The 21634-nt window shown below is 40.6% G+C and overlaps 1 protein-coding gene across 6 annotated transcripts in view; it reads right to left on the reverse strand.

Moving 5' to 3' along the window:
• Positions 1-18933: 18933 nt before the first annotated feature.
• Positions 18934-21634, reverse strand: part of SGMS1 (sphingomyelin synthase 1) — a 70686-nt gene continuing 67985 nt past the window's right edge. For 3 of the 6 annotated variants that reach the window (XM_089897256.1, XM_089897259.1, XM_089897257.1), the window contains 2 exons: positions 21268-21434; positions 18934-20556 (listed from right to left, as the gene is read on the reverse strand). In XM_089897256.1, the coding sequence (XP_089753382.1) occupies positions 20377-20556; positions 21268-21434 (347 nt within the window). In that variant the 3' untranslated portion in view covers positions 18934-20376. Of the gene's footprint in view, positions 20557-21267; positions 21435-21525; positions 21588-21634 lie in introns of those variants that run through there. The other 3 variants (XM_089897258.1, XR_016387986.1, XR_016387987.1) reach the window with 3 other exon arrangements.

Raw genomic sequence — 21634 nt, forward strand, 5'->3', positions numbered from 1 at the left:
AGTATCTATCACCTGGATGCTATGCGAAAGCACACACAAAGCACAAGTTTTAGGAGCACACTGATTTGGAGGCTTAGACTAGAAAGCTAGACGTGAAGATGATGTGAAGTGGTCATAACATGGATGTGTTTTGAAGGCAGAGCCAGCAGGATCTCCTGGTGGGGTTAGATGGATAAGAGAGAAAATAGGAGTCAAGAATGATTCCAAAGTTTTCTAGAACTGGTAGAGTGGAGTTGACCTCTGCTGAGATGGGGAAGAGTGTGAGAGAAGTAGGTTTGGTTAAAGAGAATCAAGCATTGGGTATCTCTGCAAAATAATTCTGGAGGGATTCTTTAGCTCAAGACCTTATGAAAATGACTTGCGGAGATTGGTCGGAAGTGATCTAATAGCTGCAAAGATAATGATAGACAAAAGTCTATCCCAGAGGGTGATAGGTTTTCAAGTGGTACAAAGTGGGCACTTTTGATAGTTATGAGTTGGTTTTGCCATGAATTAGAGTCAGGCAAAAGCAATTTTTAAGGAATTTATTGCAAGAAAAATGTTAATTAAATAATAGTACAAGTGATAAATAGTTACAGGGAATAATCATGTCAGCTATCAAATAATGGATGAACTTCGGGAAATACTGGTGTATAATGTAATATCCAATTAATTTAAGTATCTTTAAAGGTCAGTCTCTGAGAAGAGACGCCTTAACCATTGAGTCTTTTCTGATCCATCCAAATTGTTATTCATTTACAGTTGGCTAATTGTCTTCTGTGATTCCACCACCACATTTTTTTTTTCACGTGAGATTAGTTCAGGGGTGGTGTGTTCTATATCAAAGGCCAAAAATAGCATTTGTAGATTATTCTCATTCAATGATCATATATAATTACTCAAAGTTTACTCTAATTGCTGTTCTTGTAGTTTGATTGATTTCTGGAAAAGAATATGCTTTCCTTCATAAGTCCTACCTTAACCCCTTGCCCTCAAACCCTAGCAAGTGGGCCCACCTGAGTCTGCAGGCGGCTTCTGCAACACCAGTGATCTTCAGTGCTGTAGCTCACAGTGTTTCCTGGGAAGAATCCCTTCCTGCTTAGGGTAGAAACTGGAAAGAAGTCATCCCATGAACCCCAGAATATGACCCTTGCTACTGCACCCCCTGAATACATGTAAGCCCTTTACATTCAGTCCCCAAAACCGCCCCGTGAAGTAGCTACCATTAATCTACCCTATTCACAAGTAACACCCAAGGCTCAAGTAGCAGCACATCCAAAGTCATGTGGCTGGTAAGTGACACAACTCATTTTCTGACCCCTAGTTTTTCACTGTTCATTGGAGACAACAAGCACTTTGCTGGGTCACTTCATCATAATTTCACCTCCTCTCCAACTTCCCTCACCCCACACCCCGGACAGCTTGGGGGAGATTCAGTGATTACTATTTTAGCTAACGATAAGGCTTTTGCCTTGCTGAATGAAGTGTGCAAACTGAGAGGAATTTGGAGAGAGAATACAGAAGAGAAACCTGTGCCAATGGTTGCAAGAGGAGGTTTGGGGGAAAGAGAGAAGCCAGGGGAGAGAAGCCAGGGGAGAGAACTTGAGGAGGAGTGAGGGGTTTCTTTTTTTTTCTTTTTAATTTTTAAATTTTATTTATTTTTTATACAGCAGGTTCTTATTAGTTACCTATTTTATACATATTAGTGTATACATGTCAATCCCAATCGAGTGAGGGGTTTCTAATGGAGGTATCTATTTTGTCTTTGTGGAACATTGGTATAATTTCTTCCGGAAATGTTTGGTAGAATTCACCAGTGAACTCCACTGGGCCTCCAATTTTGTTTTTTTTCACATCTAATTTTAATAGTGTGTGATATAGCCCTATCTCTTCAAGGCCCCTGATACTGGTAATGCTGCTTCTCCACCTGGAGGCCAGCTACTTAGGTACATTCAGTTTGTGAAAATCTGTGTATATTTTTCTGTATGTATGTAATACTTTGGTAAATTTTCTAAAAATAGTTTCCCTCTTTCAATTTTTTTTAAAGTATCTCGGATTCAAACTGACTTAAATAATAAGGACATTATTAACTCACATAAAATCTCCAAGGAGGGCAGCCCCAGAATTGGTTACTTCAGCGTCCAGTAATATTGTTAAGGACCCCGTTCCTCAATGACATTACGTCAGTTTTGTCCTCAGAGCTGCAAAAGTTCTGGGCATTATACGTAGACACAACCTTGCCAAGAGGAAGGGAGTATTTTCATCCTTGGGTCCCTTTTTAAGAGCAAGAAAAATTTCCCAAAAGTAGGTCTGGTAATTTCTTATAAAATCAAACACACATCTACCCTGACCCAGCAATCCTACACCTGGCTATTTACCCATGAGAAATGGAAACATATATACATACAGGCATACCTCGGGGACACTGGAGGTTTAATTCCAGACCATTAAAGCAAGTCACATGAATTTCCCAATGCTTATAAAAGTTATGTTTACACTATACTGTAGTCTATTAAGTGTGCAATAATAGTATTATTTCTAAAAAATGTATACACCATGCTTTAAAAATACTTTATTGCTATAAAATGCTAACCATCATCTGAACCTTCAGCGAGTCTCTAATCTTTTTGCTGGTGGAGGGTCTGAAATATTTAAAGAATTACCAAAACGTGACAGAGAGGCACGAAGTGAGCAAAAGCTGTTGGAAAAATGGCACCAATGCTTGCTCAGTGCAGCGTTGCCACAGACCTTCAATTTGTAGAAAAGCAGTATCTGTGAAGCACAATAAAGTGAGTACAATAAAATGAGGCATGCCTGTATATACAGGCACATGTGTACACACACATGCACACACACAGAAAACACACACAAGAATGTTCTTACCTGCCTTGACTCATAATATCCAAAATTTGGAAACAGTCTAGATATCAATCTACAGAAGAATGGATAAACAAACTGTGGTATATTTATTCAATGGAATACTACTCACTAATAAAAAGGAATAAATTACCAATACACATGACAACATGAATGAATCTAAAAACGTTACGCAAAGTGAAATAAGCCATACACAAAGAATGCGTACATAGTACGTGGTGGGGAAAAAAATCAATGGTGGAAAAAGGGTACATAGAGGAGTTTGCCTCTGGGAGTGGTAGGGTGAAAGGCTGGCCAGGATTGACTGAGAAGGGACATAAAGGAACTTTCTGGGAAGATAGTAATGTTCTAGGTCACAATAGGTTACATAGGTCCACGCATTTGTCAAATCAGTGAATATTCACTTAAGATTTGTGTATTTCGTCATCTATAAATTTTACCTCGAAAAAAAACTGAATAAATTTTGAATTTTAGTTAATGATGTGAATGCCAAAGTATTTAGGTAGAAGTGAACTGATATTTGCAATTTACTTTGAAATGAATTTTTAAAAACAAGAGTAATTGATAGATAAAAATATAGACAAATGGGTTGATATGTGAAATGGCAAGTTAAAAAAATTACAGTATAAACTGGGTGGTGCCTCTAGAGGTTCTCAACGTGAAATTCTCAATTTAGTGTACACAACTTTTTTCATGATAGAACGTTAGCAGGAAAAGGGTTTGTATAAAAAGGGTCTCAAGGCCAAATAAATTTGGAAAATATTAGTTTAATGAAATTTAAGTAGGTTTCTTTAAGGGGAAGCTTTATTAGAGCCTTAAATATACTGATATGAATGCTGGATTTATATACACACGCACACGTGCGCACGTGTGTTTGTGTGTGTGTGTGTGTGTATTCCCTAACTTAGATTCCCCCCACATAAAACCCAAACTGAGGGCTTCCCTGGTGGCGCAGTGGTTGAGAGTCCACCTGCCGATGCAGGGGACACGGGTTCGTGCCCTGGTCCGGGAAGATCCCACATGGGCTGGGCCCATGAGCCATGGCCGCTGAGCCTGTGCGTCCAGAGCCTGTGCTCTGCAACGGGAGAGGCCACAACAGTGAGAGGCCTAAGTACCGCAAAAAAAAAAAAAAAAAAAAAAACTGAAAGGGAAGAGAGAACTGTGAAACAGAGAGCACTGTGCTCTCCAGTCCCCAACATTCCCCTGCCTTCCAGGGACCACCACCAAGTGACTCTCGTCCCCTGGGCTTCAGCCTGGATTTCACTAGCTCATTTCCCTTCAGTCCTGGGCATATAAGACAAGCTGCTCTAAATCAGAACAGAAGCCAGCAGCTCTTTCTGGCGACCTTGGCTGCCTTTCCTGCTCTGACCTCCTTTTAGCAGCAGGAAGATTGCCATCCATTCCTCATCATTTTTGTCAAATGAGAAGACCTGAATTTGGGCCCCCTTCATTCTCAAGAAGAAAATGGATCTCCTAGGGCCTGAACAAATGCACTGTTGTTACTGATTTTAATTGGTGATTAAGCCCTGAACATCTTGAGAAATTAAGCCTGTTTCGTTAGCCCAGATCTACAGGAAGCCAAATTGTCACAGCTCTCCATACTCACCATGTGTTAAAGTGACATTTCTGCTCCCCTCCAGTCTAATTTTGGTGACTTTTTGTTTGAATTCACACTTGTGTGAATGTTAATAGCACGGGAGGGTTGCATGTGCTGAACGCACTGACATTTTCTCTCCTGAAGGAAGAAACATATAGCTTTTGCTGTGTGTTGTGTGCCATTGGTGCAAAGGATTGTGCAAGAAGAGGGAACAAGACCTTCTGGCTCTGTTCCCGGGTTCAGTTCCTGTTCCAGGAGCCCCAGGGGAGAGCTCATCAGGCAGCCGCTTGGCCCTGAGGGCTCTGAATGTCCGCTGCAAGCTGAGCGGGCAGGGAGACAAGCTCCGTGGAGTCATCTGTTGCCAGCTCACGAGCTCAGGAACGCGCTCCAGAATCGGGCCAGCGATGCTTCCAGAGCACACATGCGCCAGCAGCACTAATTGGACATGATTCCTCTCAAGCCGTTTACGTTTACAAGTTCATCCCTGGAGCCTGTGGAGAAATGGAGCTAGCAAACGCCTGCAGCTTCACCTGCCCGCCTCTGGTAGGGAGCCTGCAAGGCGCATTGAAGCAGTTGTAATGTTGCCTGCGGCAAAAAGGAAGTCTGTGCTGCAAACGCTCTGCATCCTCACTTCATACCCCTGCCAGGGTCCCCGGTCAGAGTCTAAAACCAGCCAGAGGTCAGAAGTCTCCCTTGGCCAATAAGGCTCGCAACGAACACACTTCCCATAAGCCTGTGGCCTCTTAAAATTCAGAGCCAAAAAAGAAAAGTAAAAAAGAGAAAAAACCCAACAAAACAAACAAACCAAACCCCTCAAAGCCAACGATTTCAGGGACGACGTCAAAACAAACATTCATTTGAAGTCAGGTCACGCTTTTTCCAAAATGATTTTTTTTTTCCTGAACCATCCTAAAATATCAGGAAGTACTGCTACACATCCCAATGGGAAACCTGATACGTGCCTTTCCATGGTCACAGGCTCTTCATTAAAAAAAGAATGCATAAAAGACAGACAACTTTGACCGAAACCTCCTTTTCCCCTCGCCTCTCATGCTGATAAATACTATTAGCAGAAAGCAATTCAAACAATACCGGTTCCTCCACATGACAACACAGAGCTGGCTTGGTGAGCAGACACCAAGTGTCAACAGATCAGGGTAGCCATGCATGTCTCTGCTGCCCCGGCTCATCACCGAAGGAGACTGTGTCATGCTATTTCATGAGTCGACCAGTTCTCTAGCAACCATTGTGCATGCACATCCGATGTTCAGAACGCTAGACCAAGTATCTTACCAAAGGTAATAAGGTGTAAATAGGTTCAGACTACTAATAAGTATACTCACTCAGAAGTTCAAATAAAGGCTGAGTCTGTGCTTGGCTTTTCTCCAGTTTTTCTCTGGTGGGGCCAGTCTTTTCATGGACTGGGACTTCTTTCTTGGCTCCGCAGGGGTCTTCTTTTCATCTCTCTCACTTTCCTCTCTAGAATGACAGTGGTTGTTTACTGAGCACTTAACTTGTATGCATGCCTCATCACCGCCCCACATTACACCAGAACATAAGTAAAATCATCCCTATTTTACAAGTGAGGAAACTGAGGCTCAGAGAAAACTGGCCAAGGCACACATTGCCAATAAGCAGCAGAGTTGGGGTTTGAACACATCTGAGTCCCCAGTCCATGCCCCTATTGATACACCATATCTTCTCCTGGAGTTTCTCTTTTCCCCCTCAACAACTATTCTCACTCTTCATAAAACAGTGGAGCCATTCATTCATTGACCCTTTCAACTATCAAGCGTTTATGGAGTACCTAGTACAAAAGATAAACAGAAAGGAGTGCTTTGTTTACTTCCTAAAGAGAAGGCACTTCCTTTGAACCTGTTATTTTCCTCTACATCTACTCCCCAAAGCTTTCTGGTTCCCACAAGCATGTACCTACACAATCCACTATGGTCTTCAGAGTCCATACTTTTCACAGTTGCACAGTTTTCATTCCAAAACGGCAGAAAGGTAGATGGTCACATTGTTAAAGGTTTCTAGTTGAGAAAGTATGAACTAGAGCAGCTTGTTAGGATCAGGATGTCTCTAGGTTAGATTACTCTAACGATGACCTAAGTGATTCCTATCCTTTCAGGAACTACCCTGGGTTTGTATTTGAATGTGCCTTACTAAGTCTCTCCAAGCACTAGTGCATCCTAGACGAAATTCACGAGAGAGGGGTTGGACAAAACTCTAGTTGGGAAATAAAGGTAAGTGTAATATCCTGGTTGAAGTTCTTGCTACAAATAATGTGGATTGGAATATCTAAAAGAATAAAAGAACAATAATGCTTGCTATTTCCTACTCACACTGGAAGAATGCTTTGGGTCACCAAGTTAAAATATTTAGAACTTATTTTAGCCGAAGCTAAAAACAGTACTCATCAAAAGAAATAAGCAATTGACTAAACAAACAGAAAATACTGTACAAATGTAACAAATAGAATAGAGTTACAAATGTGGTAGGTATAAATTCAAGTATATATCTATTACAGTTTCAATGTCTAAGGTCTAAATATACCCGTTACGAGATAGAGATTTTCAAAATAGATTAAAAACAAGATGCGAACACTAATCAAAAGAAAGCTCGAGGGCTTCCCTGGTGGCGCAGTGGTTGAGAGTAAGCCTGCCGATGCAGGGGACACGGGTTCGTGCCCTGGTCCGGGAAGATCCCACATGCCGTGGAGCAGCTGGGCCCGTGAGCCATGACCGCTGAGCCTGCGCGTCCGGAGCCTGTGCTCCGCAACGGGAGAGGCCACAATGGTGAGAGGCCCACGTACCGCCAAAAAAAAAAAAAAAAAAGAAAGTTCGAGTAGTTAGGTTAATTTCACACAAAGCAGACTTCACGACAAGGAGGATTATCAGGAATAAAGAGAGAGACGACAGAGACGGAATAAAGAGAGAGACGACAGAGACATAATAAAGGGTGACGTCAGTTCTCTAAGAAAACAAAACAATCCTAATGTGTATGCACCTAACAAGAGAACAGCAAAGTACATGTGGTTCTGGGCCACAGCGGGGCTGGGAGGGGACTCTGGACTGGCCCCCTCTTGGGCGTCAGTCTTTCCTTCTCCTCACCTGAAATGCCACTACTGCTCCCTGTGGTCACGCCCTACACATCCTCTGACACAGAAACCGCGACGCTTGACGTTGCATAGGCCTCTGGATCTGGACTCCCTACCTTTTTTTTTTTGCTAAACTTTGAAAAAATGGACTCTATTTCACCAATCTCTGCCTTATAATCTCCAGTAAACTTTCCCTGAGAATTCTCAAGAGACCCTCAAATCTTTACACTCACCAACCATGGTATGATAATGGAAAAATGGCTCTTATAAGGAAGTACTACTCCCATGGACCAAAAGTTACACATATGCTATTGTGATTAATAAACCACAACTTTTCTTGAGGACATTTCTAATTCATTGCATGTATTTTCTCAGTCATTTGATGCTAAACTATAGCACTGTGTCACATCAGGGCCCAAGAATTCAAAGGATTTCTCAAACGTACAATAAACTCATACGGTAAATCCTCACTTCACATTCTCTTCACCAAGAGCAAACCAGAGCCATTTGTGCTGTCCTTCTGCCCCTCCCCTGGAATGCTGCTGCCTCATCTACTCTCCAAACCCTCTACATCCTGGGGCCCAGCTCCAGCCCCCCTTTCTTCTTCTTCTTCTTCTTTTTTTTTAAATAAATTTATTTTTTCTTGGCTGCGTTGGGTCTTCGTTGCTGCGTGTGGGCTTTCTCTAGTTGTGGTGAGCGGGGGCTGCTCTTCGTTGCAGTGCACGTGCTTCTCATGCAGTGGCTTCTCTTGTTGGGGAACACAGGCTCTAGACATGCGGGCTCAGTAGCTGTGGCACATGGGCTCAGTAGTTGTTGTGCACGGGCTTAGTGGCTCCGCAGCATGCGGGATCTTCCCGGACCAGGGATCGAACCTGTGTCCCCTGCATTGGCAGGCACATTCTTAACCACTGCGCCACCAGGGAAGTCCCCCTTTCTTCTTGCCACTTCCCCTCACTCTCAGTCTCTCTCTCATCATGATGGTCATGCCCATCTCTGCCCTCCTGTGGGAGCTGGAGTCTGGGCCCTCAAGGCAGGCACCACTTAATTTTCTTATTTGTACTCTAAGCCAGCAGACAGGTAAGAATTTTTAAGGTGATGATAAGCGGAACTTCAAGACAGCAGTTTTGATTTGTTCAAAGTGAGTTTTCCCACCAAAGGGAAAAAAAGATAAAGTATGTCAGTATGAAGGGATCCAAGTAGCATATCCCATATCCTAGTTAATTCAAAATCTGACTTTTTGTATAGTGATGGTCAAGTTAAAGCTAGCAGACTGACAAAGAAGTCAAGAATATACAATGGAGAAAAGACAGTCTCTTCAATAGGTGGTGCTGGGAAAACTGAACAGCTACTTGTAAAAGAATGAAATTAGAACATTCTCTAATACCATACACAGAAATAAACTCAAAAGGGATTAAAGACCTAAATGTAAGCCTGGATGCTATAAAACTCTTAGAGGAAAACATAGGCAGAATACTCTTTGACATAAATCGCAGCAATATCTTTTTGGATCCACCTCCTAGAATAATGAAAATAAAAACCAAAATAAACAAATGGGACCTAATTAAACTCAAAACCTTCTGCACAGCAAAGGAAACCATAAACAAAACAAAATGACAACCCACAGAATGGGAGAAAATATTTGCAAATGAAGGAACTGATAAGGGATTAATCTCTAAAATATACAAACAGCTCATGCAGCTCAATATCAAAAGAACTACCAACCCAATCCAAAAATGGATGGAAGATCTAAATAGACATTTCTCCAAAGAAGACATACAGATGTCCAAAAAGCACATGAAAAAATACTCGACATCACTAATTATTAGAGAAACGCAAATCAAAACTACAATGAGGTATCACCTCACATAGGTCAGAATGGCCATCAAAAAATCTACAAACAATAAATGCTGGAGAGTGTGTGGAGAAAAGGGAACCCTCTTACACTGTTGGTGGGAATGTAAATTGGTACAACCGTTATGGAGAACAGTATGGAAGTTCCTTAAAAAGCTAAAAATAGAACTACCATATGATCCAGCAATCCTACTCCTGGGCATATATCCAGAGAAAACCATAATTTGAAAAGATACATGCAGCCCAATGTTCATAGCAGCACTATTTACAATAGCCAAGACATGGAAGCAACCTAAATGTCCATTTACAGAGGAGTGGATAAAGAAGATGTGGTACAGATATATCAATACAATGGAATATTACTCAGCCATAAAATAGAAAAAAATAATGCCACCTGCAGCAACATGGACGGACCTAGAGATTGTCATACTGAGTGAAGTAAGGCAGAGAAACACAAATATCATATGATATCGCATACGTGTGGAATCTAAAAAAAAAAAAGGTACAAAGGAACTTATTTACAAAACAGAAATAGAGTCACAAATGTCAAAAACAAACTTACGGTTACCGGGGGGAAGGGAGGGGAGAGGGATAAATTGGGAGATTGGGATTGACATATACACACTACTATATATAAAATAGATAATAACTTATCCCTACTGTATTCCACAGGGAACTCTACTCAATACTCTGTAATGACCTATTTGGGAAAAGAATCTAAAAAAGAGTCGATATATATATATATATATATATATATATATGTATAACTGATTTATTTTATGGTACGCCTGAAACTAACACAACAATATACATCAACTATACAGAAAAAAGACCCTTAATGGCTTCCGGGAAGATGGCGGAAGAGTAAGACGCAGAGATCACCTTCCTCCCCACAGATACACCAGAAATACACCTACACGTGGAACAACTCCTACAGAACACCTACTGAACGCTGGCAGAAGACCTCAGACCTCCCAAAAGGCAAGAAACCCCCCACGTACCTGGGTACGGAAAAAGAGAAAAGAATAAACAGAGACAAAAGGATAGGGACGAGACCTGCACCAGAAGGAGGGAGCTGTGAAGGAGGAAAGGTTCCCACACACTAGAAGCCCCTTCGCGGGCGGAGACTGCGGGTGGCGGAGGGGCAAAGCTTCGGGGCCGCGGAGGAGAGCACAGCAACAGGGTACGGAGGGCAAAGCGGAGAGATTCCCGCACAGAGGATCGGGCCGACCAGCACTCACCAGCCCGAGAGGCTTGTCGGCTCCCGTGCCGGGGTGGGCGGGGCTGGGAGTTGAGGCTCGGGCTTCGGTCGGAGATCCTGGAGAGGGCTGGGGTTGGCGGCGTGAACACAGCCTGCAGGGGGTTAGTGCGCCACGGCTGGCCGGGAGGGAGTCGGGGAAAAGTCTGGACCTGCCGAAGAGGCAAGAGACTTTTTCTTCCCTCTTTGTTTCCTGGTGCGTGAGGAGAGGGGATTACAAACGCTGCTTAAAGGAGCTCCAGAGACAGGCGCGAGCCGCGGCTAAAAGAGCGGACCGCAGAGATAGGCGTGAAACGCTAAGGCAGCTGCTGCCGCCACCAAGAAGCCTGTGTGCGAGCACAGGTCACTATCCACACCGCCCTTCCGGGGAGCCTGTGCAGCCCCCCACCGCAAAGGGTCCCAGGATCCAGGGACAACTTCCCCAGGAGAACGCACAGCGCGCCTCAGGCTGGTGCAACGTCACGCCGGCCTCTGCCGCCGCAGGCTCGCCCCACACTCCGTGCCCCTCCCTCCCCCCCCGGCCTGAGTGAGCCAGAGCCCCCGAATCAGCGGCTCCTTTAACCCCGTCCTGTCTGAGCAAAAAACAGACGCCCTCCAGCGACCCACACGCAGAGGCGGGGCCAAATCCAAAGCTGAGCCCCTGGGAGCTGTAAGAACAAAGAAGAGAAAGGGAAATCCCTCCCAGCAGCCTCAGAAGCAGCGGATTAAAGCTCCACAATCAATTTGATGTACCCTGCATCTCTGGAATATATGAATAGACAACGAATCATCCCAAATTAAGGAGCTGGACTTTGAGAAAAAGATTTATGATTTTTTCCCCTTTTCCTCTTTTTGTGAGTGGGTATGTGTATGCTTCTGTGTGAGATTTTGTCTGTATAGCTTTGCTTCCACCATTTGTCCTAGGGTTCTATCCGTCCGTTTTTTTTTCTCTTAATTATTTATTTTAATAACTTTATTATATTTTATCTTACTTTATTTTACTTTATCTTCTTTCTTTCTTTTTTCCTTCCTTCCTTCCTTCCTCCCTCCCTCCTTTCTTTCTTTCTTTCTTTCTACTTCTACTAATTCTTTCTTTCTACTTTTTCTCCCTTTTATTCTGAGCCGTGTGGATGAAAGGCTCTTGATGCTGCTGGTACTGCAGCCAGGAGTCAGTGCTGTGCCTCTGAGGTAGGAGAGCCAACTTCAGGAAACTGGTCCACAAGAGACCTCCCAGCTCCACATAATATCAAACGGCAAAAATCTCCCAGAGATCTCCATCTCAACACCAGCACCCAGCTTCACTCAACGACCACCAACCTACAGTGCTGGACATCCTATGCCAAACAATTAGCAAGACAGGAACACAACCCCACCCATTAGCAGAGAGGCTGCCGAAAATCATAAGTCCACAGACACCCCAAAACACACCACCAGACGTGGACCTGCCCACTAGAAAGACAAGATCCAGCCTCATCCACCAGAACACAGGCACTAGTCCCCTCCACCAGGAAGCCTACACAACCCACTGAACCAACCTTAGCCACTGGGGACAGACACCAAAAACAACAGGAACTACGAACCTGCAGCCTGCAAAAAGGAGACCCCAAACACAGTAAGATAAGCAAAATGAGAAGACAGAAAAACACACAGCAGATGAAGGAGCAAGATAAAAACCCACCAGACCTAACAAATGAAGAGGAAATAGGCAGTCTACCTGAAAAAGAATTCAGAATAATGATAGTAAAGATGATCCAAAATCTTGGAAATAGAATAGACAAAATGCAAGAAACATTTAACAAGGACCTAGAAGAACTAAAGATGAAACAAACAACGATGAACAACACAATAAATGAAATGAAAAATACTCTAGATGGGATCAAGAGCAGAATAACTGAGGCAGAAGAACGGATAAGTGACCTGGAAGATAAAATAGTGGAAATAACTACGGCAGAGCAGAATAAAGAAAAAAGAATGAAAAGAACTGAGGACAGTCTCTGAGACCTCTGGGACAACATTAAGCACACCAACATTCGAATTATAGGGGTTCCAGAAGAAGAAGAGAAAAAGAAGGGACTGAGAAAATATTTGAAGAGATTATAGTTCAAAACTTCCCTAATATGGGAAAGGAAATAGTTAATCAAGTCCAGGAAGCACAGAGAGTCCCATACAGGATAAATCCAAGGAGAAATATGCCAAGACACATATTAATCAAACTGTCAAAAATTAAATACAAAGAAAACATATGAAAAGCAGCAAGGGAAAAACAACAAATAACACAAAATGGAATCCCCATAAGGTTAACAGCTGATCTTTCAGCAGAAACTCTGCAAGCCAGAAGGGACTGGCAGGACATATTTAAAGTGATGAAGGAGAAAACCCTGCAACCAAGATTACTCTACCCAGCAAGGATCTCATTTAGATTTGATGGAGAAATTAAAATCTTTACAGACAAGCAAAAGCTGAGAGAGTTCAGCACCACCAAACCAGCTCTACAAAAACTGCTAAAGGAACTTCTCTGGGCAAGAAACACAAGAGAAGGAAAAGACCTACAATAACGAACCCAAAACAATTAAAATGGGAATAGGAACATACATATCGATAATTACCTTAAATGTAAATGGACTAAATGCTCCCACCAAAAGACACAGATTGGCTGAATGGATACAAAAACAAGACCCATATATTTGCTGTCTACAAGAGACCCACTTCAGACCTAGAGACACATACAGACTGAAAGTAAGGGGATGGAAAAAGATATTTCATGCAAATGGAAACCAAAAGAAAGCTGGAGTAGCAATTCTCATAACAGACAAAACAGACTTTAAAATAAAGACTATCAGAAGAGACAAAGAAGGACACTAAATAATGATCAAGGGAGCGATCCAAGAAGAAGATATAACAATTGTAAATATTTATGCACCCAACATAGGAGCACCTCAATACATAAGGCAAATACTAACAGCCATAAAAGTGGAAATTAACAGTAAGACATTCATAGTAGGGGACTTTAACACCCCACTTTCACCAATGGACAGATCATCCAAAATGGAAATAAATAAGGAAACACAAGCTTTAAATGATACATTAAACAAGATGGACTTAATTGATATTTATAGGACATTCCATCCAAAAACAACAGAATACACATTTTTCTCTAGTGCTCATGGAACATTCTCCAAGATAGATCATATCTTGGGTCACAAGTCAAGCCTTGGTAAATTTAAGAAAATTGAAATCATATCAAGTATCTTTTCCGACCACAACGCTATGAGACTAGATATCAATTACAGGAAAAGATCGATAAAAAATACAAACACATGGAGGCTAAACAATACACTACTTAATAACGAAGTGATCACTGAAGAAATCAAAGAGGAAATAAAAAAATACCTAGAAACAAATGACAATGGAGACAGGATGACCCAAAATCTATAGGATGCAGCAAAAGCAGTTCTAAGAGGGAAGTTTATAGCAATACAATCCTACCTTAAGAAACAGGAAACATCTCGAATGAACAACCTAACCTTAAACCTAAAGCAATTAGAGAAAGAAGAACAAAAAAACCCCAAAGTTAGCAGAAGGAAAGAAATCATAAAAATCAGATCAGAAATAAATGAAAAAGAAATGAAGGAAACAATAGCAAAGATCAGTAAAACTAAAAGCCGGTTCTTTGAGAAGATAAAAAAAATTGATAAACCATTAGCCAGACTCATCAAGAAAAAAAGGGAGAAGACTCAAATCAATAGAATTAGAAATGAAAAAGGAGAAGTAACAACTGACACTGCAGAAATACAAAGGATCATGAGAGATTACTACAAGCAACTCTATGCCAATAAAATGGACAACCTGGAAGAAATGGACAAATTCTTAGAAATGCACAACCTGACAAGACTGAATCAGGAAGAAATAGAAAATATGAACAGAACAATCACAAGCACTGAAATTGAAACGGTGATTAAAAATCTTCCAACAAACAAAAGCCCAGGACCAGATGGCTTCACAGGCGAATTCTATCAAACATTTAGAGAAGAGCTAACACCTATCCTTCTCAAACTCTTCCAAAATATAGCAGAGGGAGGAACACTCCCAAACTCATTCTACGAGGCCACCATCACCCTGATACCAAAAGCAGACAAGGATGTCACAAAGAAAGAAAACTACAGGCCAGTATCACTTATGAACATAGATGCAAAAATCCTCAACAAAATACTAGCAAACAGAATCCAACAGCACATTAAAAGGATCATACACCATGATCAAATGGGTTTTGTTCCAGGAATGCAAGGATTCTTCAATATACGCAAATCAATCAACGTGATACACCATATTAACAAATTGAAGGAGAAAAACCATATGATCATCTCAATAGATGCAGAGAAAACTTCTGACAAAATTCAACACCCATTTACGATAAAAACCCTGCAGAAAGTAGGCATAGAGGGAACTTTTCTCAACGTTATAAAGGCCAGTATGACAAACCCACAGCCAACATCATCCTCAATGGTGCAAAACTGAAAGCATTTCCACTAAGATCAGGAACAAGACAAGGTTGCCCACTCTCACCACTCATATTCAACAAAGTTTTGGAACTTTTAGCCACAGCAATTAGAGAAGAAAAGGAAATAAAAGGAATCCAAATCGGAAAAGAAGAAGTAAAGCTGTCACTGTTTGCAGATGACATGATGCTCTACATAGAGAATCCTAAAGATGCTAGCAGAAAACTTCTAGAGCTAATCAATGAATTTGGTAAAGTAGCAGGATACAAAATTAATGCACAGAAATCTCTAGCATTCCTATACACTAATGATGAAAAATCTGAAAGTGAAATCAAGAAAACACTCCCATTTACCACTGCAACAAAAAGAATAAAATATCTAGGAATAAACCTACCTAAGGAGACAAAAGACCTGTATGCAGAAAATTATAAAACACTGATGAAAGAAATTAAAGATGATACAAATAGATGGAGAGATGTACCATGTTCTTGGATTGGAAGAATCAACATTGTGAAAATGACTCTACTACCCAAAGCAACCTACAGATTCAATGCAATCCCTATCAAACTACCACTGGCATTTTTCACAGAACTAGAGCAAAAAATTTCACAATTTGTATGGAAACACAAAAGACCCTGAATAGCCAAAGCAATCTTGAGAACGAAAAACGGAGCTGGAGGAATCAGGCTCCCTGACTTCAGACTATACTACACAGCTACAGTAATTAAGACAGTATGGTACTGGCACAAAACAGAAAGATAGATCAGTGGAACAGGATAGAAATCCCAGAGATAAACCCACGCACATATGGTCACCTTATCTTTGATAAAGGAGGCAGGAATGTACAGTGGAGAAAGGACAGCCTCTTCAATAAGTGGTGTTGGGAAAACTGGACAGGTACATGTAAAAGTATGAGATTAGATCACTCCCTAACACCATACACAAAAATAAGCTCAAAACGGATTAAAGACCTAAATGTAAGGCCAGAAACTATCAAACTCTTAGAGGAAAACATAGGCAGGACACTCTATGAGATAAATCACAGCAAGATCCTTTTTGACCCACCTCCTAGAGAAATGGGAATAAAAACAAAAATAAACAAATGGGACCTAATGAAACTTAAAAGCTTTTGCACAGCAAAGGAAACCATAAACAAGACCAAAAGACAACCCTCAGAATGGGAGAAAATATTTGCAAATGAAGCAACTGACAAAGGATTAAACTCCAAAATTTATAAGCAGCTCATGCAGCTTAATAACAAAAAAACAAACAACCCAATCCAAAATTGGGCAGAAGACCTAAATAGACATTTCTCCAAAGAAGATATACAGACTGCCAACAAACACATGAAAGAATGCTCAACATCACTAATCATTAGAGAAATGCAAATCAAAACTACAATGAGATATCATCTCACACCAGTCAGAATGGCCATCATCAAAAAATCTAGAAACAATAAATGCTGGAGAGGGTGTGGAGAAAAGGGAACCCTCTTGCACTGTCGGTGGGAATGTAAATTGATACAGCCACTGTGGAGAACAGTATGGAGGTTCATTAAAAAACTACAAATAAAACTACTATATGACCCAGCAATCCCACTACTGGGCATATACCCTGAGAAAACCATAATTCAAAAAGAGTCATGTACCAAAATGTTCATTGCAGCTCTATTTACAATAGCCCGGAGATGGAAACAACCTAAGCGTCCATCATCGGATGAATGGATAAAGAAGATGTGGCACATGTATACAATGGAGTATTACTCAGTCATAAAAAGAAACAAAATTGAGCTATTTGTAATGAGGTGGATAGACCCAGAGTCTGTCATACAGGGTGAAGTAAGTCAGAAAGAGAGAGACAAATACCGTATGCTAACACATATATATGGAATTTAAGAAAAAAAAAACTGTCATGAAGAACCTAGGGGTAAGACAGGAATGAAGACACAGACCTACTAGAGAATGGACTTGAGGACATGGGGAGGGGGAAGGGTAAGCTGTGACAAAGCAAGAGAGAGGCATGGACATATATACACTACCAAACGTAAAGTAGATAGCTAGTGGGAAGCAGCCGCATAGCACAGGAAGATCAGCTCAGCTCGGTTGTGACCGCCTGGAGGGGTGGGATAGGGAGGGTGGGAGGGAGGGAGATGCAAGAGGGAAGAGATATGGGAACATATGTATATATATAAGTGATTCATTTTGTTGTAAAGCAGAGACTAACACACCATTGTAAAGCAATTATACTCCAATAAAGATGTTAAAAAATAAAAACTATACTCATCAATAAGAATTTTAAAAAAGCTAGCAGGCACTCTCATTTTATGTGATATTTATAAATTTTATGAGATATTTATCAAATTTATCCATTTAGGTATTTGCTTGGGATACAAACAAAACATACAGCAATTAGGAAACTGGCAAAATTAGTCTCTCCACCTCATGGTGTGAATTTCCTACTACTCGGTTCACAGTAAGTCACCCTGCTTTAGCTTGACCACCGTAGGCAGATTTCTCTCACTGTGGACTCTTACTGAAGAATTTACGAAAGCTCACAGTATTTGGGTGGAGAGGTTGTTGAGGTGTGGGTGAAACTTGGACTCCAATCAGATTTTTACCACTTAACCAGCTGCATGCCCTTGGGAAAGTTATTTAACATACCTGAGTCAACTCCCATAATATGGGGATAATAACAAACCTTGTGGTGATGTGAGGGTTAACAAGATAATGCATGTGAATTGCCCAACTCTTAAAGAGAGTAAAATAAAGAAGCTATTGTCTAGGGCTCTGGCTTAAATAAAGCGAAGCACAAAAAAGCACATGTCCTTGTTCAGGCAGGCATTATCAACTGTACTACAATTCTCCAGAACATGAGATTTCTCTTGTCCTTCCTGGAAGTTGCAGACTTGAGAGCCACAAGACATGTCAATTCATGATTCTGTACAGTCAGGCATGAAGAACAACCACCAAGTGAATTTCTTGGTACATATGTAGTACGTAAACTTAACATAATGAATTTTTTTATATAACTATTTTGACCTAGGAAAGAAAGATCCTATTTTTAGCATATGCCAAGAATTCATTTTCATTACTCAAGATACTTTCCCTTTCAATTTGTGGCATCTGGTCCCATGCAGGAAATCTTCCTAGTTTTACAGTTCTAGCCTCCCTGGTTACATAACAGCCTCCCTTAATAAAGACAGGCTTCGACTGTTAACATCCTCCTTTCTTTCCCACATCAGGAACAATATTTTTTTTCTTTTTAAAAAATTTTTGCATTACCATCGATTAGCAAAGTAGTATTACTGTATTTCTCATTTCGGAATTTACTTTTCCTTTCCAACTAAACTGAAAAAGTCGTATTACTTCCAGTTATAGGGGGAAAAAGTTAAGTGACTTGATTGAGAATTAGAGAATTCAAAATTATTTGTAAACAGTGGTCTGCAGTTTGACTTAAACTTATCTGTAAGTCTTTTTATATGTTTTTAAAAATACACTCAATCTGTAGAGGTTACCGAACTTTACAGTACATTTTAAGGAATCTCAAGGGAAAAGAAACATGATTATAAAGGCCCTCTCTCAAAGAAACTCAGCAAGGAAATTTCAAAACTCAGTTTTTCATCTTGCTTTAATGACTTCATTTACGACTTTTGTGAAGAATGTGAACACATTAGAAATAGTAGCCATTTATTTTAAGTTTCAGTTTTTATTAAAAAGTGCATTTTGATTATTTTATGATCTAGGTAAGCTGTTAATAAGGTATCAGTATACTCTCTGGAATAATAACTTTACAAAGATTTAAAACAAACAAAATTTTAAAAGCCTTTTTATTTCCTTCACCATTATTGTTTTACAATACAAATATTACCTTGTGAATACACAAAAAAAACCCTACGGAAGATAATTCTGCTGCACATAAAATACAGAATGGATATATATACTTCTTCATTCTTAAAAAACTATTTTGTTCTCCACATTGGCAAGTATAGAATAGAATACTTCCCCAAACATACTCATGTTAGGAGTAAAACTTCAGAGTTACATGCAGTTCCTGCACAAATATATTTTAAAGAAATAGATCTCTTCTTTGTTGTTTACCAACAAAATTGCCATGAGAGTATGGATAACTAATTTATAGCTTTCAATTTTTAGTTAAGTGATCATTTTCAAAACTCTCTTTTTAAAAACAAAGTATTCACGGCTGTTTTCATTGTATAGTTAAAATCAAACTACCAAATAGATGATAAAATAATTGAAGTGGTACCTGTCATTGCCACCTGCTCACAATATGGGAACAGGCTCTGACTTTCTAATTAACTCTCCCATTCTTTAATTCATAGCAATTTAAAAACCATAAGCAGTCTTCTGATTTAATTTAGCTATAATGCAAAATTTAGTAGTAATACATACATTTATATTTTCATGGAATACTTTATTTTAAATAAAAACATTGAAGATTGCCTACTGACCATACAATCAAGACAAGAAAGGCACTAGAAACATAGACAAATTTCTCTCCCAAGAAACATTTTTAAATTTTAACTCTCTTTTCTCTGACATGTAAAAATCTTTAAATTTGGTTTTCATAACATCATTTTGAAAAATAAAGTTAGGAAATACTTAGAAAATCACTTTATAACAGAATCTTTTTTTTTTTTTGTACTTTTTGACACACTGTCTCTGCTGATTTTTACAAAATCCAAAGTTACCAAACCTTTCTGTGTCTGTCATTTTTATTTGAATATCGGTGCAACAGGTAGAAAGATTTCAGAATCGAACCCCATTCAGGTACTTAGAAACCTTCATAGAGACATTTGCTAGAAAATGGCTTACAGCCCAATCTTTGGGGCAAGAGATATGAAAAGTATGTTTTCCCAAGAAAATAATACGCTTTATTTCCAGGTGTGACTGGAAAGACCAGAACTTATGATATAAAAGCTTACATTTATGCTGTTGCATCATATACAAAGGAACACGGTGGTTGCAAGGTTATGTAAATCCCGAGCCTATGAACAGGAAATGTGTACAGTGCACGACAGGTTAAATTTTCTTTATTGTTGTCCAACGCGGGTCCTTTGGAGAGAAAAAAAGATCACAGTGCTGACCAGGTAACTCAATCGGTTAAGTCACGGTAACTGTTGAAAGATAACAGGATAAGGGAGGTGTTCATTTTATGGCATCTTTTCTCATGGAGTTCTTAGCACTTCGGACAGCTCCTCTTTCCCCACCGTGTACAGCTGTTATGTGTCACTCACCAACCGGCTGTATTTAACTTGCCTACCGAGGTGGATTACTGGCCAGGGGAAGGGCCAATGGTAAGATCGAGGTACAATTCCTTGGACATTCCTTTCAAAGTACTGAAATGGCCTGTACCACCACACTCTGGCCAGGAGGTTCATCTGGGAAGCTTCTTTTAGCACCTAAGAGAACACAGAAAGAGAAAACCAAGTCAGGAAGAACTGATGGTTCCAGCCCCAAAAGGAACATACACATGTTTCTCATAACCTTTCACTTTAGGTTCAAATAGTTTCCATATTAAAATTCCCAAAGGCCCCCAGACCCGCCCCATGACCACCTACATAGCCACAGTTTCACACTCCCACCACCGTTCTACACTCTGCATTCAGCTGTAAACCGGGCCACACCCTAGCAGAAAAACAAGTAACTCCAATTCCGGGAGTACACGGGGAACATGCGGCTTACTCACTCTCTTGTCCATAAAGAAATACCTGAATTAGTGTTTTAGCTACTCTTCTACGATGAAAACAGAGAGAGTTAATTAAATGTTAAGTATTAAGCTGGTGAGGGGCCAAAGATAGAAAAGAAGGTAGGACTGCAAATCAAGCAGGAGGTGGGCACAGCTTAAAAAATATTTTCCAGGGACAATGAGAGCGTGACTCTTGTTCTAGAAGGATGCCGTCTCCTATGTCATTATATTAACACATTTCTGGCTCACCTTTGATCCAGAAGTGGATCAGCATCACAAGAGACAACACAACCTTAGCTGACTACCTCTTAAGACAAGAGAAACCGAAGACATCTGTGGGTTCTTTGCGCTTTTCCCCCTGCCACGCCAGCGACGGCAGGCCAAGAGCAATAGGGGTTAAAATCAAATGGGGAGAGAAACTCACTTGCTGATTGGCCATAGTGTGGTACCACCAGAAGAGTCTTGTGGTGATGTAATATGCCACCACCACATCCACAGTGTAGTGGTCATGCGCCAAGAGAATACAGAAGATTCCAACCACGCTGAGAAGCCAGCAGATCCAGTGGTACCACCACAGTCGTCGAGGGGAATCTGAAAAGGAGAAATTTGCAATAGTCCCATTATTCAAGTGCCACTAAGGGCACCCGACCATGCCTCAACTACTACTTCTGAATCCAATTACCTTGGATCTTTCCTTCTGAAAACAGATCTTTTGGGGTAGCAAATCTAAGGGCTTTCGTTTCTCTGTAGCGGAGGTTAGAAGGGAAGCAGCTTATTTCATAAAGTGACTT

Source organism: Delphinapterus leucas, chromosome 16 (assembly GCF_059928025.1).
Source record: "Delphinapterus leucas isolate spDelLeu-1000000601 "Yukka" chromosome 16, BTC_Dleu_Yukka2, whole genome shotgun sequence".
Classification (NCBI taxonomy): domain Eukaryota; kingdom Metazoa; phylum Chordata; class Mammalia; order Artiodactyla; family Monodontidae; genus Delphinapterus; species Delphinapterus leucas.